This window comes from Mus pahari, chromosome 8, assembly GCF_900095145.1.
Source record: "Mus pahari chromosome 8, PAHARI_EIJ_v1.1, whole genome shotgun sequence".
Lineage (NCBI taxonomy): Eukaryota > Metazoa > Chordata > Mammalia > Rodentia > Muridae > Mus > Mus pahari.
In genome coordinates, this window is record NC_034597.1 from 11388045 (window position 1) to 11415061 (window position 27017).

Below are 27017 nucleotides of genomic sequence, written 5' to 3' on the forward strand. Positions count from 1 at the left end.
CTGGAACCTTCCGCGGTCAGAGCTAGCTGCTTGCTGCACTCCTGACTTCTTCAGGTGAGTCACCTTAATCCTCTGCTTCTGTTTCTTTATCTGAAAAAGATGAAAAGTAGGACTTGCTACCCCCAGGCTCTGGTGCAGATGAGGGTTAATGTTAAAGCCGATGGTGTACTTCAGCCTGTTTAAACGTTAGCTCTGTAATAGTTGTGTTTGCTGATGCAAGTGTTTGTCGAGGCTGCACTGTCACACGTGGGGAAGCTAGATCTTCTCGTTGTCTTGGTTTTTGTTCTCGCCTGGAATACTCTGAGTAAATACTGAGTCTTCAGTTTCTTCCACCCTGGCCTGTTCCCTCGTTTTCAAACACAGCCCTGGAAGGCCACCACAGCCTGTTTTTTTTCCTTTGAGTAGTCAAAGCTGACACTCAGGCCAGCATCAGTGGCTAGAGTGCACTAAAACTCTTTGCCCTTCCTGCTTGATCCGAATTTTCTAGGTGTCTCCAGCCTACCCTGACTTCTGGGGGATGGGAGGCAGAAGCATGCACAGTACCCTGCCTCCTGGTGGCCGTGCTTGGGATTGAGGTATCCTGCGGCATCCTAGCGGAAAGCGCCCACCTGCCTGTGACCCAACTTTCGGGCACACGTTGGCCTTTTCTTCGGCAGAGGATAACTTGATGGCATTGATCCCAGGCTCCTCGCATTCTTCCTCCCTCTATTCCTTCTCCCTCTTGCACAGAACCTCTCTGTAATGAGAAGAGGGTGTGGGAGATTTGGGGGTCTAGCTTCCTCTCGTTCAGAGTGGTTTTGTGGAGTTTCTGTGGACTAGGTTGTTTCTATTGCATGAAAGTCATACTCAGGCTGGAAAAGACAAAGCCTGCAAGGACCTGGCGCTCCTCAACCCTATTCCTTGGTCTTCTTTCTTCCTGTCCCAGTCCTGCATTTGACGGCAAGTGTGTGTACATCCTTTAAGCTTGGGTTCCTTAAGAGTTAGACAGACCTTGGTTCTTAGTTCCTCTTTTTTGGCTTCCTCTCAAAAGGTTACTCTTACATTGAGTCATACAAAATTGCCAGTATTTGGCCTTTTTTTTTTTTTTTTTTTTTTTTTTTAACACCTCAACAGATAGTGATTTCATAAAGCTCACTCCAATGCGCTCTTCCGGTTTGCCTGCGAGGCTGCTCTCAGGCCACTCAGCTCACCCTCATTGTATGTAGTAAGACCCAGTTGGCCGCGATGATCTGAGCATCTTGCCAGAAAATATAAAGTTAATCCCTCAGACTGAATGTTATTCCCATCTTCGTAGTGTCTAATCTTTTTGTTTATTACAGTCCAAGCCGACTTTATGGAGCGCTTGTGACGTCTGGCGAAGCTTGGTAGTAGCGATGCTGGAATCCTTTGGCTTTCTAATGCTCTTTGCTTTATTCTGCAGTCTTCACGTATAATGGCGCCAACCGGGAAACCTGCGCACACAGCCATGGCCAGTGCTCCCAGCATGCCTTCTGTACCGACTACACCAATGGCTTTTGCTGCCACTGTCAGTCGAGGTTTTACGGAAACGGGAAGCACTGCCTACCAGAAGGTGAATGACAGCCAGGGCTGCTGCATGTATATTGTTGACACCTGCCTGTTTCCAGTTCCAGTGTGGGTTCTGCTTGGTGGTCTTACATCTCTGATGCCTGAGTCCCAGCACAAGTAACTTTCAGGGGTTCAGGGGATGTCTGAGTGATAAATATGTTTGGACTGGTTTCCTAATTTGAGAGTAACTTGAAACGTTTCCATTTTGCACTCTTTCTAACTTGGTAGAGCTAAAAGGGAGGGTGAAGAAGGGGAATGGAAGAGATGACAGACAGGACTGGATCCTAAGTGAGGAACCGGTCATGGAAGGGACTTGTTAAATATGGTTCATAGCTATAACTGTAACACCATTGAAACAGGAGAAGTAGGAGGGGCGAGAGTTGAAGGCTAGCCTGGATTTCATCATGAATCCTCAGTTGGCATCTACAGAGAGCTTATTTCAAGAAACCCAAATCAACAGTAATAACAACAATAACAGTAAAGCAATGTTTCCAAAGAGTGAGCATGGTCAGGAGAGTGAGTTTATCAGTGTATACCTGTCCCCAGCCTGATGGTGACCAAGGCTGAAAGGATTGCTTTTATCTTTCAGGGGCACCTCACCGAGTGAATGGGAAAGTGAGTGGCCACCTCCGAGTGGGTCACACTCCTGTGCACTTCACTGACGTGGATCTGCATGCTTACATCGTGGGCAATGATGGCAGAGCCTACACTGCCATCAGCCATATCCCACAGCCCGCAGCCCAGGCCCTGCTCCCTGTCTTGCCCATCGGAGGCCTGTTTGGCTGGCTCTTTGCTTTGGAGAAGCCAGGCTCTAAGAATGGCTTCAGCCTCACAGGTGAGCAGAGCTTAGTTCTGGCAAACCGGGATTCAGATGTGGTACCTGGGCAGCCTCTGCGGATGAATTTATTTCTGGAGAAACGTGCCCAGATTCCAGGCTGTTGGAGGTTTTGAATGGCAGAGGTTTTGTTGTACATAGAAGGCTTTCTGCTCTTACAGAAAGAAACGTAACGGTTTAATGGCTGGTAAATTCCTATGTTTTACTATCGTCCCTCACATCCCTCAGCACGGAAGTATCAAGTTAGTGTAACTTTGGAACATTCTCTGTTAATATGCTAGATTTTAAAGAGCACGGGACAGGGGGAATTGAGAGTCTTTGAGACCTTTGGGAAATCAGAGGGTCTGCAGCTTCCCAGAACTGAGCCTGGGCGTGGCATACTCTCCTTAGGTACCGTGTCCAGCAGACTGGGGGGAGGACACGCACACTCCTCTTAGCTAGTCGAACCCACGCCTCTTATATGGTAGGCAAGCGCTTTATCATCCAAGTCCCAGCCAGTCCTCAGAATGACTTAAACAAGAGTTCTTGTCACCCACTTGCTGAGTTTCCGTCTCCCGCAGGTGCTGCCTTTGTCCATGACGTGGAAGTCACTTTTCACCCTGGAGAGGAGAGGGTTCGTATCACTCAAACTGCCGAGGGGCTCGACCCAGAGAACTATCTGAGCATTAAGACCAACATTGAAGGCCAGGTGCCCTTCATCCCAGCGAATTTCACAGCCCACATTACTCCATATAAAGAGTTTTATCATCACAGGGACTCAGGTATGTATGAGTCTCCACAGCTGTAAAATGGACATGGTGCCTGCCTCACAAGACAGTGACAAGGGATAGGTTAAGTGAATAGTCACAGGGAATGTCCCAAACCGCATAGAACACAAAATGAAGTTGATAGAATTTTGTTCGTTCTTGTTTTTAGGAAGTATACACAGTTACATTTTATATGTGTGTGTGTGTGTGTGGATATATATATATATATATATATATATATATATATATATATATATATATATATATTAAGGTAGATAGGTGATCAGAGTGCTGACTTCTGTACACAAGTCCCAGCCAGTTCTCAGAATGACTTGGTCGTCATATTTGCCCATTATTTTCAGATAGTAACAACCGATAAGATACTGTCCTCTCCTGCATGGCCTGTATTCACTGTTAGAATTTAGGATTCTCTGTAACTGTTTCAGCTGATGATTTTAGTTTGCTTTTGGAGTCACGGGAAGATGCTTTCCAGTGTTCTGAAACAAAGCTGAGATTTGGAGTCAACGTGTAAATCGATTCACATCCTGGATTTGCCATTTAAAATCATTGGAAAGTCTGTTTTTTCATTTTTTTTTTTTTTTAGCACAAGAATAAAAACATTTTTTCTGCTGTTGATAAGTTTCATAAGGGGTAATTAGCTGTACAAAGTTTATCCATTCTACCCTGCCTCACAGTAGGTATGGATATACCCCCAAAACAGATGATAGTGTCATGTCAGAATGTCAGAAGGTTGGGCACACCTATACACAGTGTTAGCTGCAGACAAGATGCTCCAGTGGTCACAATCGTTGTTTTGAAGTTTGGGTGTCTCGAGCGGCACCTGTTCTCTACCGCCTCCCCCCCTTAACTGTATTCAGAATAGACAGGGTCCAGTCTTGGTGCAACTCCCAAAAGGAACAACCTTTTGCTTTGCCTTTCCCTAAGCCTTGCTGGCTTCCTGAAGTGCACAGCTGTGGGGGTGGGGGCGGGGGCGGGGCGGGGGTGGTTTCCTTTGTGGGGGTTGGGGTTGTTTCCTTTGTGGAATGTGCCTCAAATCTTGAGAGATGTAGAGCTGGATTGCCTTGAATTCCAGTCAGAGATCTACCCTGCCCCAGGCTGTTCACCTAAACTCTGTGGTCTCTGCACGCGCAGTCAGTGCCTGTCTTATGTGGCTGTGAGGCGCACACTAGGTGGTGTGCATGCAGCCCTCAGCACCAGCACCGGCAGCTTTCCCACACCAGGACATCAGGATGCTTGTTTCTGGTGTGTGACAACGACGACTGCAGCACTTGTAGTCCCTTCTCCTCCTCAGCAGTGTGGTTCTGTATCCTCTCAGGTTCCAGGAGGCCCTAGGTCTTTCCTTGCAAGCTTCCTGTAGAAACTCTGGGAGTTCTCAAGGGCACCTGCTCCCAGGAATAGGGTAGAAAACTGTAGAAAGATACACCAAACATGAACATTTTTTGTTTTCGGTATTTTAAAATTTTACCAGTTTGCCTGTAAAATGTTTGTTACAGTGGTGACGTCCTCCAGTTCCAGAAGTTTCTCTCTCACTTCTGGTTCTGTTAACCAAACGTGGTCCTACCACATCGACCAGAACATCACTTACAAGGCGTGCAGGCACGCCCCCAGACACCTGGCCATCCCTGCCACCCAGCAGCTGACTGTGGACCGGGCCTTTGCTTTGTACAGTGAGGATGAGGGCGTGCTGAGGTTTGCTGTGACCAATCAGATTGGCCCTGTTGAAGGTATGTATCTCATTTTGCTAAGGAAAACAATCATGTCCTTTCTTAGAAGCCTTAGAACAGGTCTGGGGCGAGTAAAGTTTGGTGAGTGCCAGATAGAAAAGTCAATGAGGCTGTCCAGCCCTGCAGGTATGACAGGTAGATAGATATACAACATGGATAACACAGTCCATGCCAAAGGTCACACATATGTACAGAGCGTGAACCTGTAGGCTGGGTGGTACCAGTCAGGCTTTCCCCAGTGCTGGGGAGGTGGACAGAGGCAGCTCCCTGGCCCTCACTGGCTGGCCAGCATGGCTGAATCAGTGAGCTCTGAGAACTGCTGTGGGTAGAAGCTCTTGTGCTTGATCTCCCAAGTGCAAACCCTGGATCCCAAGGTGGCATGAGAGAACCAACTCTCCGGAGTTGTCCTCTGACTTCTACACATGCACTGTGGTTTGCACATGTGAGTCTCTGCATATGTATACACACAGTAAACTTTTAAGAATTAAGGTAGAGATTAACAAACATGGAAGACACCTGATACTGACCTCTGGCCTCCATATGTACATGCATCCATACACATAAACACATGTCTACTATACTACAGACCTATAGTGTAATACTTGTGTCTTGAAACATTGCATATATATGTGTGTGTGTGTGTGTGTGTGTGTATACATATACATATATATCCATACATACAAACACAAGTAAGTGAGACTATGTTCCAGATTCATTCATTAGAAGATGTAATATTCGGGCGTGGTGGCACACGCCTTTAATCCCAGCCCTCGGGAGGCAGAGGCAGGCGGATTTCTGAGTTCAAGGCCAGCCTGGTCTACAAAGTGAGTTCCAGGATAGCCAGGGCTACACAGAGAAACCCTGTCTCAAAAAAAAAAAAAAAAAAAAAAGAAGATGTAATATTGATTTGACACTACTTCTCAAACTGTCTCGTTGATCTAACCAATCCATCAGAAACCAGCTGGCTCATTTGCAGAAACAAGCAAATTGATCCTAAAATAGACATTCCAGGAACCCATAGTAGCTAATAAGATCATCTTGGATCAACTGTCCAAATGCAAAAGAATGAAGTAGGGCCCCTGTCTCACCTCACATTAAAAAAAAAAACCAACTCAAAGTGGAGCAAAGACCTAAATGTAAGACTAAAGGCTTTGTCTCCAGATGGCATACTATTTGGGGAGGTTCCAGAAACGAGGAGATGGGCAGTAGCCAGAAGTAGATGATGGGGTCACTACCTCATGGGTTATACTGTGTCCTGTCTGTCACATACTGCCTCCATCATGATCTGCCTTAGCGTAGTCAGAAGCATCAGAGCCAGTCTGTACGTGAAACCCAAGCCAGAATAAATCTGTTCTTGCTGCGTTTCTTTCTGTATTTTGAAGCAGTGATGATAACACTAACACAGAAGCATTCTACCCACAGGTAGAAGCACCTAGGTGATCATCAACTGATGCACATACAGAACAGTCCTAAACCCACACAGGAGACAATACTCAGCCATGAAAAGGAATAGAGTGCTCATGTGCTACAACATGGGTGGAATATGACAGCATCATGCTACGTGAAAGAAGCAGTGACAGGGACAGCCCAGTGCATGATTCCATGACGCAGAGTGTCCACACACAGGCAACCCAGAGAGTTACGAATCCGACTAATGGTCGCTCCTGGACAAGAGGGAGTACACTAAGGGACAGTCAGTTAGGGCACAGGGTTTCTTCCTAGACTTACAAATGAGTGTCCTAGTAGTTGGTCGTCACAGTGGCTGTGCAGCTCTGACTGTGGTGGAATCACTGTTTTCATTTGTTTCATTTGAGTGGATTGTGCATCATAGGAATTGCCTCTCAACTGAAGGAAACTGGCAGAAGCAACTCAGTGGTTCACATTTCACTGGGCCTTAGCCCTGCCTGATAGATAGGAACGTTCTGTGCCTGGCCATCAGCTACAGTAGAGCACAGCAGAACCTTATGTGGAAGCCAGTCAGTCTCGTTAGGCTGCAGACTGGGTGATTCCAACTCGGGAGCACTGGAGAAGGGAAAACTGTAGAGATGCTAAAAAGAGCAATGACGGGCAGGGTGGAGAGGAGGATGGAAGGAAGAGCAGGACCTCCTAGGTCTGTGAAGGCAGGGCACACCAGGCTCTGACGGGGGCTTCTACATTCTTAGGCATGTGTTATTCAAAACCTGAACGCCTGCACACAGAGTGAATCCTGATAGTTTTTAAAGATTCTTATTACGTGTGTGTGTGTGTGTGTGTGTGTGTGTGTGTGTGTGTGTGCGCGCGTGCGTGCGCGCGCGCGGGGGCGGGGGAAGGGGAAGGGGAGAGAGTGCAGGTGCCCGGGGAGGCCAGAAGCATCAGATCCACTGGAGCTGGAGTTCTGGCAGCAGACGTAGGTGTTGGGAACCAAACTCCAGTCCTCTAGAAAAGAGAGCAGCAGGGGCTTTAAACCACTGAGCCATTTCTCCAGTCTAAGCTCTTTTATTTTTAAATTGTATTCATTGTTATTTGCTTTTGAAATGAATATACAAAGTAATAGGTTTTATTATGGGATTTTCATACAGACTTTTGTTACCTCATTGGGTTATCTTTCTCGCCTGTTCTCCTTTCCTGTCTCTCTACCTTTCTACCCCACTTATCCCCTTCCTTCCTCAAGAGTGGACCCCGTTCTTTCAAGAATATGTATTCTGTTACTCTCCTTTAGAACCTCTTTCTAGTTTTATGGCCTCCCGTAGGCTCTTCTACCTGGAAATTAAAACCTAGACCTTTTTATGAGAAGAAACAATGGGGTAATCCATTTTTCTGCAGATGTCACTATTTCTGTTTTTTTTTGACGACTAAATAAAAGTCCATTGTCTGTATGTACCACATAGTCTTTATCATCTGTTAATAGACATCTGTGGTGACTCCATTTCTTTGCTGTTGTGAATAGTGCAGGCTCTCTCTGGCAGGACTTGGTGTCCTCTAGAGTTAAGTCCACATGGGACCCATGGACGTTAGTTCCCAGCTAGATCCGTGGACATTAGCTGCCAGTACTGCAGCAGTAGTGCACGATAACAATAAGGGAGTTGTGTGGCCGAGGTTGGAGAGATGAGGCTCTGAAAAAACACTCTTAGCAATTTTTTTTTTTTTGTAAACCTGCTTGTTCCTCAAAGGCTGTCTGTTTTACAAACATGACCTACCTAGGCCATCTAGGATGGGCTGCAAAATCAGGAAAGTCCACAGAGAATCAAGGTGACATTTGAGTTATTTAAACAAATTCATCATGCCTTCCCCCTAGAGCAAGAGGCATGCGAAGAGAACTGTCCCTCAGTCACTGCTGTCCCTCAGTCACTGCTGACACTGCACGCAGAGTCAGCAGCACCTGTGAGAGGTGACCGAGCAAATCTGTGGGCGATTGCAGGAGCTGACACCCCTTGTGCCTCCACAGAGTCAATACGGGTGCTTCCTCAGCAATGCGTTAGCTAAAGAGGAAGGTGGCAGGACCTTGGATGAAAGGAGGAACCTGAGTCTGTTAGTTTAGTTGCTTTGGATAAAGGATACCGGGCTAGAGGGCTTACCCGTTGGGACAGCCAATGATGGCGTTATAACATAGGAAATTAATGCATGGAGATGCCGCTTGATTTTAGAGTAGCATGTAAATCAAGAAGGAAGATTCCAGTTGCATTCCGTGAAGAGACAGATAAAAACACCTGTGTCTAACAAAACCACCTCTCCACGCACAGATCCCCAGCTCTGCCCTCTCCAAGTGGAGAGATCTGGTCTGTGAGGAAGAACCACCCCTGTCATAGAACCCATTTAGGAAAGTGGTTTTCCTATCTTTGGAAATATCGTTGGGTCTCTTCTTACCAAATGAGAGCAAGCTAGCAAAAAGTACCAGTTGCTAATTAGTCTTGTGAGCTTCTTTCCCTCCCAAATACTATTAATAAATAGTATGGCATGTTTCCAAACACTGTCCTGAGTACCTTGCGTGAATTAGCTTATCTAATCCCCGTAGCAACCTCTTCTCAACAGGGGTGCATTGTTATTATTTCTTTGTAGTTGTAAAACTTGACATGTTGAGGTGAGACAGTTTGAAATGCAGCTGGTAAGTGGCAGGCTGGGATTCAAACCCTGGCGCTGGGCACAGAGCCCACACTTGCCCCACATAGTACAGCTGCACCACATGGGCTCTATCAGTTTCAGAACAGCCTCACAGTATAGACTCAGATCACTTGGGAACCTCACAGTATAGACCCAGATCACATGGGAATGTAGGGTTTTAACATTCTGAGATTGAACCATGCTTCGCACGCACACTTCCCCTGTCATTGCACAGGAGCCTTTCCAGAGGGGGCTCCCATCAGTCTGGGAGGCATGCCAGGTCACATAACTGTGTGCCAACGTGGCTCTATCTTATAGTAGTAATTTTATGGGGGGGGGTGGAGGGTCTGCCCCCACTCTATCCCATTTAGCTCCTGAGTACACACAAACACTTCAGATCTTATTAACAACCTGACGGCACTGTTGGGCAGGTTCTGAGCTATTCTAACCCGACTAGTCTATCATCAGTAACCAGATAAATAATGCCAGCTGAGTCTTGCTGTCTTCTATGTGTGTCCTCAGGGCAAGCTTCTCTTGGCCCTGTGCTCATAGTCCGTCATGTCTCATGGTGACCTCCTCTTTCCCTTCTCCTTTGTCCTTCTCATGGTCCCTAACCGAGATCTCCACTCAGTCTGAAGTTCTGCCTTCCTCTCTCTTCTGCCCAGTCACAGGCTCTAGCTTTTTCTTATCCAATCAGAGATTACTGGGGAGCATTCTTGACAGCCCATTGGTCAATCCAGTGCCCATGTTCAAACTGCCGCCTGATTCTGGAGCATAGAACTCAGCATCTGAATACACAGTGCACAAGACCAACTCCAACACTGGCTTTGCAAGATGCAGATAGTGCAATTCCCCAATGAGGAAGAAAAGCCTGTGACTCTTGCTGTCCTCCAACCGCAGTCCTCTGTCCCAAGCAGTTTGCCATATTGTCACAGAACAAAACATGCTGCTCACCCTCCCTCGCCAGGCAGGAATCAGAGGGCCATTCTGTGAAGCCCAGTGATGGCTCCTTTAAGGAAACCATTCTTCTCTTTCTAAGTGAGTCAGTGAGTTCCAGCCCTTGCTTCAGGGAGTCACTAGGTTAAGTGGGTGAAATATGAAATGGCTTGAGAAGGTCATGACCGACCTTGGCTTACAGTGAGAGGAGAGAGCTAGCAGGCTCAGAAATTATGAACAGTGAAGTGGTTTTAGGAACGGTTTCTCAAGATGTTACTGGAAGCTACACTTAGTGGCTGCATGCAGAAGGGCTCACTGAAGTAGCTGATTTTTACATTTTTGTTGTTTTTCTTAATAAGGGGCTCTGCATGTCCCCTTTGCACAGAATTCTGAATTGTATATCTAGCTCTTTTACTGTTGTCTGTTAAATCAGTATTGTGTAATTGTGGATGTGCTTATCTTGATGTAAGTACGGTAGTTTAAGAGTGCAGGTCACCTCTGGTCTGCTTCTAAAATTCTCTTTTTACGTTAATGCCGGCAGGGAGATAGACTTTGACAAACACATGCGCTCATTAATCTTTCCTGGAATTTACTGTGGTCAAACTGGATGCTGAGAGGGACTGCCTAGGAAGGCTAAGCATTGGTATTTATAAATTAAAGTGGTTTGAAGATGACTGCTCCCTTTGGAAGATACTCTAAAATGAGGAAATAACTGTGGAGAGAGCAAGATTCTTGTCTTGCAAGGCCTGGTGTGAGGCTGTTCTTAGTTAAAATCTGGCCAGAGATGGGTTTCAGTGACTGTCTACATGCCCACATTAACTGAGCACTGCTACCCCCATTGCTGGGTTCTCATCCCTTGGCAAACAGGTCCAGAAGAAGGCATTCCCAGGATGGATGGCAGGCTTTTTTTTCCCCCCTTTTGGTCTCGCAGAGATTCCCTTATGTTAGCTAACGTTGAGGTGAACTGGGGATAGACCCATAGCCAACCCCATATTCAGGCCTCAATTGGGGAGCTGAAAATGAATGTTCTGCCATAGGAATGCACTGTGCTGTCTTAGCAGATGGGAGGAGTTTCCTAGGAAGCGGAGGTTGTCTCAGCGGTGGCATTTCAGTTTAAAACAGACTGTTGAAGCAAAACCGAAGAGTCTAACTTGGGCAGCAGGACAGTGAAAGTGAGACCGTGAGAGTCTTGAAGGACTCGGGGAAACCAACCCTCTGAAGTAGGCCTTGGTAACTAGCACTTTGGACAGGTCTCAGCTGTAGAAGAAGGTGGCTGAGGAGTCATGAGTGAAACAGAAGTGGCAGAGAATCCTGGCACTGAGTACAAGCAGAAGTCCTGCCAAGGTGTATCTACAGATGCTAGGATTCTGGCTTCTAACGGGGAGAGAACTATTGTACAGGTGGGGTGTTCTGGGGTGTGTATGAACCTGCCCTCCAAGACAAGGATCAGACACAGACTTAGAGGCCGGACCCCCCTCCCCCATCATTATATCGTGCACGGAGTAGTCTGATAGCAGGAGTGAGTCAGTGCAGAGATTGACATACACGGGGCTCCTGAAGCTCTCTTGTGTCCAAGACTACAGTTCCACAGACTGAGGCAAAACAGACACCTCAGATAAGGACAAAGAGCTGCCGCACTGAGGAGGCAGGAGGACACAGTAGTCCCTCAGGACCACAAGACGAGCCAATGGGAACACCAGCCTTGGAAATACATTAGGTTCCATTTTAAAGAGCAAATCCAGGCGATACAAACAGTGCGAATTGGATTCTGCACTCAAGAGTCAGAAGGGGGTCACTGGGCATCAGAACGTCATCCTTGCTGTCTTTGTCTTTGGGTTAGATAGGTAACTTTATGAGGTTCCTCTGGTGACGGCTGCAGCAGAATGGTGGGCAGCCTGGGGCTGTTCGGATTTTTATCTTCTGACCCTACCTACTTCTCCTGACTGTAACCTTAGGCAGGTTACTTGACTGTGTGCCTCATGGAGAACGAAGGTAGGCCATTGGTGCAGTATGCTGTCTGCACATGTGATCATGCAGATTTACAAGGAGTGTCATCTACGACTTGTATGACACTCTCCAGAAGTTATTTACAGATGGATGTACAAGACTTAGGGAGAGTAGGCAGTGGGAAGCTATTTCTATTTATTTAGTTGTGTCTTAGTTCGGATTTTACTGCTGTGAACAGACACCATGACCAAGGCAACTCTTATAAAAACATTTATTTGGGCCTGGCTTACAGGTTCAGAGGTTCAGTCCAGTATCATCAAGGCGGGAACATGGCAGTGTCCAGGCAGGCATGGGGCAGGAGGAACTGAGAGTTTTACATCTTTATCTGAAGGCCGCTAGTGGAAGAATGACTTCCAGGCAGCTAGGATGAGAATCTTAAAGCCCCCACCCACAGTGGCACACCTACTCCAACAGGGCCACACCTTCTAATAGTGCCAGTTCCTGGGCTGAGCATATACAAGCTATCACAGGTTGTTGCTGTGATAAACTCCATGACCAAAACCAATTTGTGGAGGGGAAGGTTAACTTCATTTTATAGATTACTATCCATCATGAGAGGAAGTCGGGGCAGGAACTCATGACAGGAGCTGGAGCTGAAGTAGAAGCCACAGGGGAGTGTTGTTTGTTCCTCCTGGCCTGCTCAGTTTGCTTACTTAACATCCCAGGACCACCTGCCCAGGGGTGGTACCACCCGCTGTCAGCTGAGCCTTCTCACATCAATCATTAATCAAAAGAATGCTCCTTGCCTTAGGCTGTCTGATGGAGGAGGCAGCTTCTCAAATCAGAGTCCCTGAACTGAAATGACCCTAGCGTCTGTCAGGTTGGTAAAATCTAACCAGTGACCAGAGGGCAATTCCTGAAAACCACATAAGTATGGAAGGAGTGAGCATACTCCACGGAGCTGTCCTCTGATCTCCACAAGTACACTGGGCATTCAAGAGTGCGCAGGTGTGTGTGGGTGTGGGTGTGTTTGCACGCGCGCACACGCGCGTGCATACACACACAAAATTACATATATAATTTTTTTAATTTTCAAAATGACTTAGAATTCCAAACTTATCCTCCTGATAGAGGTAGCTGATAATAGAGAAACATTTTTTAAAACAATTTTTTATTAGATATTTTCTTCATTTACAATTCAAATGCTATCCCGAAAGTCCCTTATACCCCCCTCCCCCGCCCTGCTCCCTAACCCACCCACTCCCGCTACCTGGCCCTGGTATTCCCCTGTGTTGGGACATATAATCTTTGCAAGACCAAGGGCCTCTCTTCCCAATGATGACCAATTAGCCTCCTCTTTTTTTAAAGCAGTCTTTTAAATCAATCACTATAATAGACCTTTTTTTTTTTTTTTTTTTTTTAATTTTATTTTTTTTGGTTTTTCAAGACAGGGTTTCTCTGTATAGCCCTGGCTGTCCTGGAACCCACACTGTACACCAGGCTGGCCTCGAACTCAGAAATCTGCCTGCCTCTGCCTCCCAAGTGCTGGGATTAAAGGTGTGCACCACCACTGCCTGGCTAGAGAAACATTCTTATCTTCAGTAAGATAAGGAAGTGGCAACAGTAGTCGAACTCTGTGTGTGTGTGTGTGTGTGTGTGTGTGTGTGTATGTGTGTGTGTGTTGGTCATGTGCATGCAGTGATCTGGGGCATTACAAGCTTTAACCAAGGTCTGTCATTCCCAGTGTTGTAAGCACCAACATGCTAGCCTTCTCAGCTATAGCACATATGAGCCCTTGAGCTAGGAATCCTTCTAAAATTGAGATTCTGACTGAGACAGAGTCTGAGACCCTGTGAGGTGTTAGATTTAATCCACAGAAACAGTGAGACTGAAGTGAGAGACTGACAAACTCAGAGCCAGAAGTTTGGAGGTTGAGTCTGGGCCAACACACTTGCTGACTCTGGATTCAAGTACTCTATCCCATGTCTCTTGCTCACCTTTCTTATGGGATCAGAAGTCTAGCACAGAGTCATCCTGAAAGCCCAGGGGATGCTAGAGGCCTTCTTGCCCTGGAAGCAAACCTACTGAAAGCCAGACCCTGCTCTACAGAGTAGGCATGAGGAAGCTGTTGAAATTAAAATCAAGATACAAGTAGGCCACCTTAGCTTTGAATTCATGCCATGGCAAAGAGTCCCATCTCCTTCCTTTCTCCCACATTCTCTCTGAGATAGTCACTCTGCCTTTGTCTGTTTCTTGCACATAGAGGACTCAGCCCCTGTTACAGTGAATCCTTGCTATGACGGGAGCCACACCTGTGACACAACAGCAAGGTGCCACCCGGGAACAGGTGTAGACTACACCTGCGAGTGCACGCCTGGGTTCCAGGGTGACGGACGGAGCTGTGTGGGTGAGAGACATGTTCTCCGTTGCTATTGCATAGTCCTGGTTTTTCACCTTCGCTTTCCCGCATCAGGCAACGATTTTAGCCTCTGTTAATCTAGGTACTATTATATGAAAGCCGAGGCAGAGTCTGCCTACGTTTGGGAAGTTAGTTTAGAGATGGGTATTTGTGTTAGAGCTATAGAAAGAAACCATCGTACGAAAATGTAATTGTTTTACTTTTCTAAAGTATTCAAAAATTATCTTCCTATGGCTTAACTGGAAAGATTTGAAAATGGTTGTCCTTCTTTCTGATGAGCTTCGACTTGGGTTTTTGCCCAGTGTCCAAAACTCTCAAATTTCTATGCTTTCCATTTGCCAACAGTTATTCCCACTGAAGCATCAGAGTGCTGGGGAAATTAAGTCGTCAGACCTTTGTTTCTAGAACACTCTGTCTCAGTGCTTTCTGTTCTCATTTTTTGCCTAGATGTCAATGAATGTGCCACTGGCTTCCACCGCTGTGGCCCTAATTCTATGTGTGTCAACTTGGTGGGAAGCTACAGGTGTGAATGCCGCAGTGGCTACGAATTTGCAGATGACCAGCACACTTGTATCTGTGAGTACCAGAATCCCTTTTCCCTTCAGCTAGGAGGCTGCTGAATCCCACATTGTGATTCACTGACACCTTTACTGTGCCTTTTATAAAGGGGCTCTGATGTGTAGCTTTTCTAAAGTATACAGCCCTCTGCTGCAGTTCAGCTCAGTCCTGTCATGATGACAAGTCACCATTGGGTTTTCCCCGTCTAGGTATTATATTGAGTTACCTAGGGATGTTCTCAGTTGGGATTCTGGGGTCACAGGACCAGGCAGCGATTAGTAACATCCCAGCTCTAGAAAAAATTCATGTTGAAAGGTGCCTGTCTCATGTGAGGAGCCAAAGATTCCCATACACAATAAATATACTCTCTATGAATGGGTCCAAAAGACCTAGAATTCCAAATTTATCCAATTGATGGAGCTGATAATAAGTACACATCTCAGTCTCCAGTAAGATGACAGAGTAACGATGGTATTGGGAACTGTGTGGGGTGTGTCTATCAGATGTGTGCAGTGCTCTGGGGAATTACAAGCTGTAACCTGGATCTGTTTTGATGACTTACTGTCGTGTCTAATATTTTAAACACAAACATACACTAGCACGTCTCAACTCAAATAGGCATATGAACCTTGAGCTAGAAATCTTGCTAAAATTGAGATTCTGACTGATACAGGCCCTGAGACCCCATATTCCTTAAGCCCCGTGGGTGTGCTGTTAGTCTGTGGGCGGGACGATGAAGAGAAAGGCTCACACTCAGGTCTAAACTCTCACTTTCTTTTCAGTGGTCGCCCCACCTCCCAACCCTTGCCTTGATGGCAGTCACACCTGTGCCCCTGAGGGACAGGCCAGGTGCATTCACCATGGAGGCAGCTCATTCAGCTGTGCCTGCCTACCAGGATTTGTTGGCACTGGGCATCAGTGTTCTGGTGAGTACCTGTGTGGGGGTGACTCTTGAGGACTCGGTGTGTTCCCTTTAGGTATACATCCTCATAGAGACACAGCTTCTCCCCTCCTGTGACTCATGCAGCCTTGGGATTGCTGAAAGAGAACAGGCATCTTTAGAGTCAGGAGGGAACCCAAGGGTGTTCTTCAGGCGCCAGACTGGTGAATACCCGTGGTTGTCTTGGAGTGTTGCCATCAGTTTGGGAACTTTCTGTTCCTTGGAGCTAGTGTAGGCTGGAGGGACTCATACCTACAGTTCTTCCAAATTCTCCCACCTTCATCGAACACCTAGTGAGATGGGCTGTTATATTGATTAACTTGGTTGGTTGGTTGGTTGGTTGGTTGGTTGGTTGGTTGGCTGACTGGCTGGTTGGTTGGTTGGCTGGTTGGCTGGTTGACTGGTTGGCTGGTTGGTTTGTGACAAGCTCTGGTCTCCCTGTGTAGCCCTGGCTGGCTTGAAACTCAAAGAGATCCATTTGCCTCTGCCTCAAGGATCAAAAGGGGTATGCCATCAGACCTGGCAGTTTTTACTATGACTTGTCATGAGCTAGATTTATCTGGGAAGAGAGAGCCTCAATTGAGAAACTGCTACGGTCAGCTTTGCCTGTGGGCATTCTCTTGATTGCTAACTGAAAACTAGGAAGGCCCAGTCTACTGGGGGTGTACTCCTGGGCAGTCAGTAGAAGAGAGCTAGCTAAGCTTGAGCCTGACAGTGAGCCAGGAGAGCAAGCCATTGGCCTGCAGCATTGACCCTCCATGGTCTCTGCTTCAGTTCCTGTTTTGTTTTGAGTTACTGTGATGGGCTGTGGTCTGGAAATGTAAGCAGTAAAATGAACTTTCCTAAACTACTTTTGGTCAGTATTTTATCTTTTCCATTTCAAATGCTTTCCAACCTTTACTTTCTCATGGTTTTCTCTTACAATAACCGAGTTTCAGCATTGTCATATACTGTAGTCTATTTAGACAATTTAGAAGCTTCCCTGAATAAACCTTTATCTTGATGCATTCTTCAGTTTCCTAAACATTCATACTATTGGATATGAACCTGATCTTTAAACAACCTCACATGGCTCACCTGCTTCTGTGGGTCAGGAGTCTGGGCATGATTCAGTCGGTGCTAAGTCTTAGGATCTCTAGTAAGTCTTAAGACAAGGGTCAACACTTAGTATGCACAGGTGTCAGGACTGTTGGACACAGAGCCCCTGTTGTGTCATGGCATGCTGTGCCCTTTGGTTTCTTGTCATGTAGGCCTTTCATGAGACAAGGCTGTTTAGTCACAAGTCAGCTTGCTTTATTATGGCCGGCCAGCAAGATGGAAGTCATCATCTCAAAGGTGCTTGCAGTGTTGTTTTACTTTATTCTGATTGTATGTCTCTAAGGAGAGTCTTAATGGAAATTATGCATATCATGAGACAGGGGTCACCGAGATCCATCTTGGAGGCTCCCCAACAAACTACAGCCATGTTTGGTAACCGTCCAGGCTTCAGAGAGGGGTCATTCATTCTCCTAAAGATTCCACATGATAGTCTGTGCTAATCATGGGAACCACTTTCAGAATAAACCTACAACATGTTAGATATGTGCATGCATTCATATTTAGAGGTCTTTCACAGTCCTCCTGTCTGTGAGCCAAGAAAGCTCCTTGCCAAGAGGCTCTGTGTTAGGGAACCTTGCAGTCAGGAGGCACACATTTTTTTGTTCCATCAGATGAAAAGAGGATGTGTGTGTTTTTCTCCAGCCACGCTTTGTTAGGAACCAGGCTCCCTAGGAAGGTGCCCTTGGATTCGGGTTCTCAGTCTGACTTAAGTCACTAACAGGAGGCTATGATTTGAAAAGAGTCACATCATTTCTGAGTTCGAGGCCAGCCTGGTCTACAGAGTGAGTTCCAGGACAGCCAGGGCTACACAGAGAAACCCTGTCTTGAAAAACCAAAAAAAAAAAAAAAAAAGAAAAGAGTCACATCTTCTCTGCCTTCCCTCCAACTGCAGCAGTTTACATCCTGTTCTGTACTAGTGTGAGCTGGATAGTTCCCAGGTTAAGAATCTGGGTGACTTTGCAGGAAGAGCAGATTGTCTTGGAGTTTCAGGTGAGTTAAGGAAGCTAGGGTAGAGAGGATCTGTTATATTTTTGTTCAGGAGGTATGTGAGTGGTACATACATTATTCTCAGGAATTCTGTGCTCAGAGACACTGGGTAACTAAAGCATGGACAAGAGGGTGTGGACTTAGAAGGAACAATGTTTGTCACTAGTGCTACCACTGCCACTGCCACAATTACAGGTCCCAAGGGCACCACATGCCACACAAGCATGAGCAGCAGACATTTATGTGTGATTGGACGGTTAGGGAACGGAGAGAAGGCAAAGGCATGTGGACCAAAGCATAGGGTTCTGGGTAGTGTAAAGGTTAATCAGTACCAGAGAATTAAAACAACGAAAGCAAGGCAGTCATTCAGTGGTTGGATTTGCTTCCAGCGGCTTCTGTTCAGAATGAGGGCAGGAAGTGCTGTCAAAACTCCAAAATGAGCTACAAATGGAAGGCTCCAGACATATTTTGCAAGCAGATTTTTGAGTTTAATGGATGAATGGTGGAGGCTTCGATTGTGCTGGAATCTCACTGCCTTTTTTCTGTTGCCTTTGTAACAAGGGACTGTCCTCCTCTCAGTCCTCCTGTCCTGTCCTGACCTGACCTGAGTCTTCCATCAGCCCCTGAACATCATCCCGCCCACTAATTAATTGTTATTGGTGTCCTCATAAAAGTGGGGATTAAAAAGATAGTTCCTACTTTTGAGAAGAGGCCAAAGTCCTTCCCTATCTTCTTCTGGACACTTGCCGTCCTGTGACACGAGCTCTGACTCTCTGCAAACCCAGTGGTGTTTGTGCTCCTGAGGAGATGCAAAGCCAGCTCTGAGCTCAGGCCCTGGGGCTGCTGACTGGCCTCTAGCTATCCATCGTGGAGGCCCTCCAAGATGAGTTTAGATTGCAATTCTGGGAGCCTACAGTTCTCCAGCTTGGGGGTCAGGGATTCCTTGGGTGTGATATAGTAAACTTCTTCAAGGATTTTTTTTTTTCCTACTTGCTGGTCATTCGTGACAATTACTGTCTGCTGTAACCTTGTCATCCATGAAGAGTGTAAGAACAGGGGAGAAAGACTGGTTCAGGTTTGGTCAGAATCCCTAGGTGAGGGCTTTAATAAGGAGATTTGGCAACCTTGGGGAATCCCCTCTCTCTTAGTTAAAAAATAGCCTAAGAAAGGGCTCCCTGGGGTCCTGCAGTAGGCTGTGTGGTCAGGAGTTCCTGCTTCCTGCCATTGCTTGGGGTTCCTGTCACCGCTGGAAGTACTTATAGGGTATGTTCTGTCATAGCTGGAATTTCCTAAATTTGGCTGGAAGTTCACTTTTATAGCTTTGGCTCCTTGGTCAGTTTAGAGCCCCTCTAGGCTCAGCCAGGTCCCTAGTCAGCTGTGCCCTGGAGCTAGCCTTTGAAGAGACAGGGTGTGCTACTAGGATCAAAATGACAGTTCTTTAGTAACTGAGTTGCTATCTAGGATGCTCACTAAACAACTCTATTCTTAATCTTGGGAGGTGAAAATAACCAGAAAAGGCAATTTGCTTGCTCAGGGAGAGCCACTCTAGGTGGAGTTAAGCTTGCTCTGTTGAGCATTCATGGGTTTTTGGACTCAGGCGCTGTTCTGCAAAGGCAGAGGCAAAGCACATGCTCCCTAGATGGGTATAAGGGCTTCCTGTCCAGGGAATGAAATGCCTGTGTGTAAGGAGCAGTGGCCCACCAGTGGAGAAAAATCCTGGGCTGTAGGAGCTTCTGAAGAATGGGGACTTGGGTAGAGTCTGTCCCTGATCCCATTCAGATCTGACCCTGGTTATAAAGTTCCACTTTCCACTGGTGTGTGCCTGCCCTGCCGTGGCCGTACCAAATGAGCCCAGCTCCTTTTCTTGTTCTGGGTTTCCTGCCATCACCTTGTCACGTGGTTTGTTGTTGTCGTTGTCATTGTCGTTGTCTCCTCCTCATACTTCCATTTGCTGTTGTGGGTATGACAAGCTGAGGTCGGGATGTCAAACCTGTCCCTTTTGTCCCCACTCCTACCCCTTTTTCCTCTGGCAGACTTCCTGTCCCCCTAGAACTCACCTCACCCCCCTGGCATCAGACTCAGTGTTCCGGCTTCGGAGAGTTTCTTGAGGGTTTTTTGAGTGTGGGGTGGGGAAGGGGCCGCTTGCTATTGATGAAGCCTGGGCCAACTTTAATAAGTAAAGTGAAAGGCTTATCAGCTGGCTTTGCCCAAGCAGTTCATCCTGCAGTTTTGAGCGCGATTATGGAAATCCTTGGAGAAGCTCATGCCGAATGCAGGGGCCTGAGCTGCTTCTCTGTGGCCAGTAAGCCCAGGCTCTCGAGTGCACGTGCTTCAGAAGTGCGATAACACCCTTCTCTTTGTGCAAGTGAAGAGCACGTTTCTGTAAAGCCGTCTCTGGTTGGTGGTTTTAGAGAGCAGTCTGATCAGGCAAGGATCAGTTTCCTTCTAAACTGAAGATGTGTTTGGGGCGTCATCTGACACCTGCACCTCTACAGGAATATAAAGGGAGCAGATGCCAAACAAAGACGGAAAAACTATTGTTTCCTATATTTATCTTTTTTTTTTTTTTGTAATATCACTGACAGGAAATTAGTGATTTACAGTATAGGTTAGTAGTTGAAAGGAAATAACGTCTAGAATTCACAGTATCCAAAAACACCCGAGAAGAACACAGCGGGATATTTTTCTCTGCACACCCACGCTCAGATTAGATTGGGTTTCTCCACTGGGCATTTGTTTCGTTTGTTAGGTCACATGCTCCTGGATTTGTTTTTGTCTCAGTTGAGGTTGCAGTGACTGTGATGAAACACCTACCAAAGGCAGCTTTCAGAGGAAAGACTTTATCTCGCTCGCTCGCACGTCCATGTAACAGTTCATCAGCAAAAACAGTGAGGCCAGGCTATCGTGCAGGGCTGTGCATGGAGGCAGGAGCTGATGCAGAGGCTGTGGAGGTGGACGGCGCACTGCCTTGCTGCCCACGACTTGCTCAGCCTACTTTCTTATAGAACCCAGTATTAGAGAACCCAAGGATGGCACCACCCCCACCCACGAGGGGCTGAGTCCTCCCCGCACTGATCACTAATTAAGAAAATACCCTATAGAAGCATTTTCTCAGTTGAGCAAACCACCCCCCTTTTATGTTTCTGACTTGTGTCAAGTTGACATAAAACTGCCAGTACATGTTTTCTGTTTTGTCTTTTGGTTTTTGGTTTGTTTGTTTGTTTTTTTTTTCTCTCTTATGCTTAGTGTTTGACATTAGCATGTCTCAGCTCAGACCTAGGGATGTTCTAAAGCTGATAACTTTTGAGCCACATGCACTCTAACCATGTGGTCACACAGCTGTTTGCGGTGAAGTCATGGCCTTCCTTCCTTCCTTCCTTTCCTCACCTTTCTGTGCCCGTCCCTGACCTCTGCAGATGTTGATGAATGTGCGGAAAACAGATGTCATGAGGCGGCTATCTGCTACAATACCCCCGGGTCATTCTCCTGCCGCTGCCAGCCTGGGTACCGAGGGGATGGGTTTCACTGCACCTCTGGTAAGTGATGGAAGACCTGATTAAACTCGGGAATCTCCCAGCTCCTTCCCTCTTATTTTACTCCCTGCCCAAGATGGAACCTGAACTGAGGCCTGATGGGGTCGGGGGTGGGGGGTTGAGGGCGGGGAGACTTTCCAAGCTCTGGATTCTTCTTAGTAGACTCCTGATGTCCACTTAACCGCTAGCTGGTATGTGAGCTTCTTGGAGTCTGTCATCCACCCTGTGGCTGCTCTGGTTCACTTCCCGAGTGATCTGCTTTGGTGGGTGTTGTTTGGGAAACCATATGAGTAGAAGCTTATTCAGTAGAAGCCTCATGCACTGGTGAGCCAGAAGTCAGTACTCGTGGTAACTGACTGCTCTCATGGAGCTTGGCCAACATACAGCAACGTGGCTGCTATTGACCTGGGCTGCTTAGACTTAAAACTCTGGGTCCCAAAGAATAGCTGGAGTTAACTTGTCCTCTCCAGAGTCTCCCAGAACGCCAGACAGTTTATTCTTCATTTAGCCCAGATGTCAGCGGGCCCCAAGGCTGAGGAACAAACTGGACTAGCTTACGTTTGTATTTGTGTAGAGATGTACGGGGCAAATGGAGGGAATTCATAATAACTAGGTAGTTGATAGCAAAGCCAAAATAAGAACTCAGGACTCTAAAATGTCAGTGTTGGGCTGGCGAGATGGCTTAGCGATTAAGAGACTGAGCTGTTCTGAAGGTCCCGAATTCAAATCCGAGCAACCATATGGTGGCACACAACCACCCTTAATGAGATCTGGCACCCTTTTCTGGTGCATCTGAAGTCAGCTATACAAGCTACAGTGTATTTATGTATAATAAATAAATATTTGGGGTACAGCAAGTAGGGACTGAGCGAGTGGAGTTGACCGGATCGAGCGGGGCTGACAGGAGTGAGCAGAGGTCCTAAAAATTCAATTCCCAACAACCACTTGAAGGCTCACAAGTACAGCTACAATGTACTCACATACATAAAATAAATAAATAAATCTTTAAAATGTTAGTGTCTTACTGTTTTTCAATGCCATGGTAACTTTCAATTGTATGGAAGAAATGCTCAGTACAGAAGACTTTTTGGGGGCCTGGTTAATGTGGATGGGTTGCCGGAACTCTTATTTCTCCTTTATGTCTCCCTCAGACACGGTTTCAGAAGATTCCATCTCAGGACTGAAGCCCTGTGAATACCAGCAGCGCTATGCCCAGGCACAGCACGCCTACCCTGGGTCACGGATCCATATCCCCCAGTGTGATGACCAGGGAAACTTTGTGCCACTGCAGTGCCACGGCAGCACTGGCTTCTGCTGGTGTGTGGACCGAAATGGCCAAGAAGTCCCTGGCACCCAGACTCCACCCGGCTCCACCCCACCCCACTGTGGACCACCTCCAGGTGAGCCTCCTGCCCCAAAGGCATCCCGTATGCCTGCCCGGGCCTGGAGTCAAGGGACAGAATGGCTTTGAACATGAGTGGTTTATAACCCAGCTCTGACTCTGCAGACGTGGGTCTGACTGGCTACTGTCTTCTCATAGCTTTTTTCCTCCAAAGAACACCTGGATAATAGAGACATACCCATGTGCATGTTAATGTCATAGGGACATACAGATACAAAGTGACATGCAGGATCCTTTATGCATTGGACTTTAGCTGCATAGATCCTTGTTGAGTTGTGACTGAAGTCTCTGAGTCAGGCTGTGGCCCACTGAGAGAGACTTAAGAGAACTGGAGAGTTTTCCTAGCATAGGGTTAAAGCGAGACTCCTTTCTAGGTAACTAAGTAGAGAGCAGTCTGAAGACTGTGCTAATGTTAGCAGGTAAATTAGGTATGGAACATTGGAGTGGATGCATTGAGCTTCCTTCTAACCCAATGACCCCCATGCTTTTCTAGCCAATCCAGTGTGGTCTTGGGAAGCCCTCTTTCCACAGCTACTTTCATAGGAAGTATAGGAACCCATCCATCTGATCTGAGGTGCCAGAGCGTGGTGGGCAGGCTCTCCTGGGCAGTGTGAGCAGCAGCAGCGTACGCCGGGCAGCTTTGCAGCCTCTTGCTGAATTATTCAGAATTGGGCAACACATGCTGCTGCTTCAGCCCAAATACTAACTGATCCTGGAGCTAGTATCCAAAGAGCCACTTTCTAAATTACAAAATAAAAAGTAATGAAATCATAAAAACGATTTACAAGCCACTGATCTCAGCTTTTAATGTGTGAGGGAAACTGAGCCGGACAATTTCCAGCATTCTTGATGCTTCAACATTCGTAACTTAATGTTTGTTAAGATTCGTGTATATAAAAGTTAGGGGCATGGATCTGGGGAGAGTTGGGGGAGGGAGGGTGAATATGATTAAAATAGATTGTACACGATTCTCAAATAAAACTAAATTAAAGATTCACATAAGTTAACTGGTAATGGATTGCTCCACACTGATTTTGGGCCCTATACAACCCCACCTCTACACACACACACACACACACACACACACACACACCTCACCCCCACTGCTTCTAATAGGTTCTTTAGGAAAAAGATTCTGCAGGCCTTAAAAAATAAGGTGCCTAGAGAAAACCTGATTTGTTTGTGGCTCCTCTCAAAAGCCTCAGTTCTCTGTAAGAGGTTTGAGAGTCAGTGGTTCAGTGGGCCCTTGGCGGGAGCTCTGCACCCTGTTAAGCTGATTAAAATAACATGTGCTAAGGATAGTGACGCAGGCACATTCCTTTGTGCAGACATCTCATGGCCCAGACTTCTTCCCTGGCACTGCTTGGCCCCCGCCTGCCATCTCTGACTAGTCTCATTTGCATAACCAGGCCCGTTGGATGGAAGCTAGCATGCTCTGCACTCAAGACTCTTTGAACCTTAACCAATCCGAAGCAGGAAATAAGCAAGCCCATGATGGGATGACATAGCTTACAGCAGTAGGGGATGAGAAGGGCACCTGCCTGTGAGTGATCTGAGCCTTAGTTGACTTGCTATGTGTTTGCATCCATCCAGACACAGCCACGTTGGGTGGTCCCCAGAAACAGGAGTGGCTCTTGGGGGTGTTCAGTGTGGAATGAATGGGCTGTTGGTGGTCTTCCCAGTACATCCCACTGTGAAGTGGATGATGAGTATTAGAGGGGGTAGCTGTCCTTTCTCCTGTCCTGAAGACTTTGGGCTGAGCAGGGCAGTCTTGCCTTTGTCTCCTTCCTGTTTGTTCATGAGCTAAAGCAGCCTGAGGGTCAGCCGCTTCCTAACCCTCTGAGTCTCGAGGGGACTTGCAGAGTTGGAGATTAGAGGCTCTATTGGTTTCTCCCCAGTCTCAGGTGACTGGTCCCGCCAGCTGGGTTGTGATGACCCCCAGCTTTGTTCTTTGAAGTGTCTGGATGGTTTTCAGCAGAAGAATGGACTGACTGAGTTGCCCTAGGTTTTGAATGCACCATTGTGGCTGTTGGCTGAGTGCACTGGTTTGGTGGAGTGAAGGCTTCGGAAGGTGGGAACGGTGAAGCCAAGCCCAAAGGCTGTTGCCATGGTCTCTGTGTAAGATCATCCTTGGGTTTAAATGCCCCCATTGTAGCTGCTAGCTGAGAATACACTGGTTTGGTGAGGAAAGGTGCGAAGCAAAAAACTAGCCAGTAGGCTGTTGCCATGATCCCGGTGTGAGAGGATTCCTGTCACCAGGACAACACACAGGAGAAGGGGCAAGGAGTCAAGACAGTCTGTTGTTTTTGTTTGTTATTGTTGTTTGATTTTGGTTTGGTTTGGTTTTGAGACAAGGTCTCATTATGTAGCCCTAGCTGTCCCGGAACTTAATATGTAGAGTAGGCTAGTCTTGAACTCACAGAGATGCGCCTGTCTCTGCTTCCTGAGTGCTGGGTTAAGGTCCTGCAGTACTATGTTTTTGGAGGTAAACTTAATGAGATGTTTTTTTGATCTGAGATGTGAGGCGATTGAGCGAAGGGCATTGAGGTGATTTCATCTGAGCAATGGGAGCCGCGGGTGCTGTGGAGTGGACCTAAAGGCATGAGGAGCGAGTTTGGGAGAAAGCAGAAGCCCAGTTTGTGCTTTTGTGCTGAGATTTGGGTTATGCATCCAGATGGGAGTCACAAGAAGATAATTGGCTGTGTGGTTCTGCAGAGCATAGGCTTTGAGGTGCAGCGATGAAGACAGAACCAGAGATGCCTTTAGTTATGCTCTGCAGGCTCTCTAACCTCAGTGAAGAAGTGATTTCATCAGCTGATGGCGGACCCTTTGTAGGTCCATCCTCAAGTGGAGGGCAGAACCTCTGTGGCCCTGGGGCAGCAGCCTAGCGGAAGGTTGCGGGGTGAGAGGGACTGGCATGCATCAGAAACCAGCAGGTCTTCCTTTAATCATGATTTGAACCAGAAGCCCCAGGATCCGAGGGCAGTTGGGGGTGTGGAGTCCTAGAGAAAACCGGACGGTATTGTGGCAGAAGAGATTGGCGGAAAGGCTCAGCTTTGAGATAGTGCCAACAATACAATGGCAGTGAATTCTGGAAACCGAATAGTCCAAGAAGCAGTTCCCCGTTGCTCAGTGCCACCTCTGCTGTGCCATATACAGTGACCTGTCACCCTTGCCCCTTGTAACTGGCCACTGAAACGGAGGGCTACATACAGCTCAGCATGGTCATCACCCTCTTTTTCTAGGGCACATAGGTCAGCCTATGATGGCTGTTTTAACAAACAACTTGAGACAGGTGGGGAGAGAGTTGCTTTAAAGTGTCCCATGGGTCACTGAGTCTTCAGAGAGTCTGAACATTGTTCTGCCATCAGAGGAGCCCTGGCACATGGCCAGATGGCCGTGTGCATCCCCACTGGCCTGAGTGAGGTGCCTGGATGAGCTTGATTGTCTCCTTGTTCTTGTCTGATGTGGCTGGGCCTCCATGCCAGGTCCTCCTGGCCTTGGGAGATAGGAACATCAAGGAACATCAGGGTGACTTCTTTTCTGGGTTTCCACAGAGAACTTCTGAGAACACATGTGCTTCCTTGTCCCAGTGTCCCGGGGCATGGCTAAGGCCTTGATGCTGGACAGAGGAGAAGGAAGGATAGGAGATGAGGAGTTGGGACCGGGAGCTGTACTGATCTTGGTTGGCCATCCAAGGTTTTGTTTCCCCATCTTAGAGCCCACCCAGAGACCTCGGACTGTCTGTGAGCGTTGGAGGGAAAGCCTGCTGGAACACTACGGAGGCACACCCAGGGATGACCAGTATGTGCCCCAGTGTGACGACCTGGGCCACTTCATCCCCCTGCAGTGCCATGGGAAGAGTGATTTCTGTTGGTGCGTGGACAAGGATGGCAGAGAGCTGCAGGGCACACGCTCACAGCCAGGCACCAGGCCTGCATGTAAGTATGGGACGGCCCAGGCTCTCCTGTGTGTCACTGAGGGCTTTCTGTTGGGGTTTCTGAGGTGGGAATAAAGTCACCTCATCAATATTCTGGGTTGACTTATCATCAGGGTATCTCAGGATTCCCAATCTGGATTTAACGCTGGCTTTGCCACTGCTATAAGAATAGCTCACCTCAGCCGGGCGTGGTGGCGCACCCCTTTAATCCCAGCACTCGGGAGGCAGAGGCAGATGGATTTCTGAGTTCAAGGCCAGCCTGGTCTACAAAGTGAGCTCCAGGACAGC

The 27017-nt window shown here is 47.3% G+C and overlaps 1 protein-coding gene across 1 annotated transcript in view; it reads left to right on the forward strand.

Annotated features, from left to right (window-relative positions):
• Positions 1-27017, forward strand: part of Nid2 (nidogen 2) — a 59719-nt gene that overhangs the window by 24244 nt on the left and 8458 nt on the right. Inside the window, exons 5-14 of the mRNA XM_021204207.1 lie at positions 1421-1570; positions 2156-2401; positions 2962-3162; positions 4662-4892; positions 14116-14259; positions 14719-14847; positions 15612-15755; positions 21271-21390; positions 22539-22787; positions 26509-26730. Coding sequence (XP_021059866.1) covers positions 1421-1570; positions 2156-2401; positions 2962-3162; positions 4662-4892; positions 14116-14259; positions 14719-14847; positions 15612-15755; positions 21271-21390; positions 22539-22787; positions 26509-26730 — 1836 coding nt within the window. The remainder of the gene's footprint in view (positions 1-1420; positions 1571-2155; positions 2402-2961; positions 3163-4661; positions 4893-14115; positions 14260-14718; positions 14848-15611; positions 15756-21270; positions 21391-22538; positions 22788-26508; positions 26731-27017) is intronic.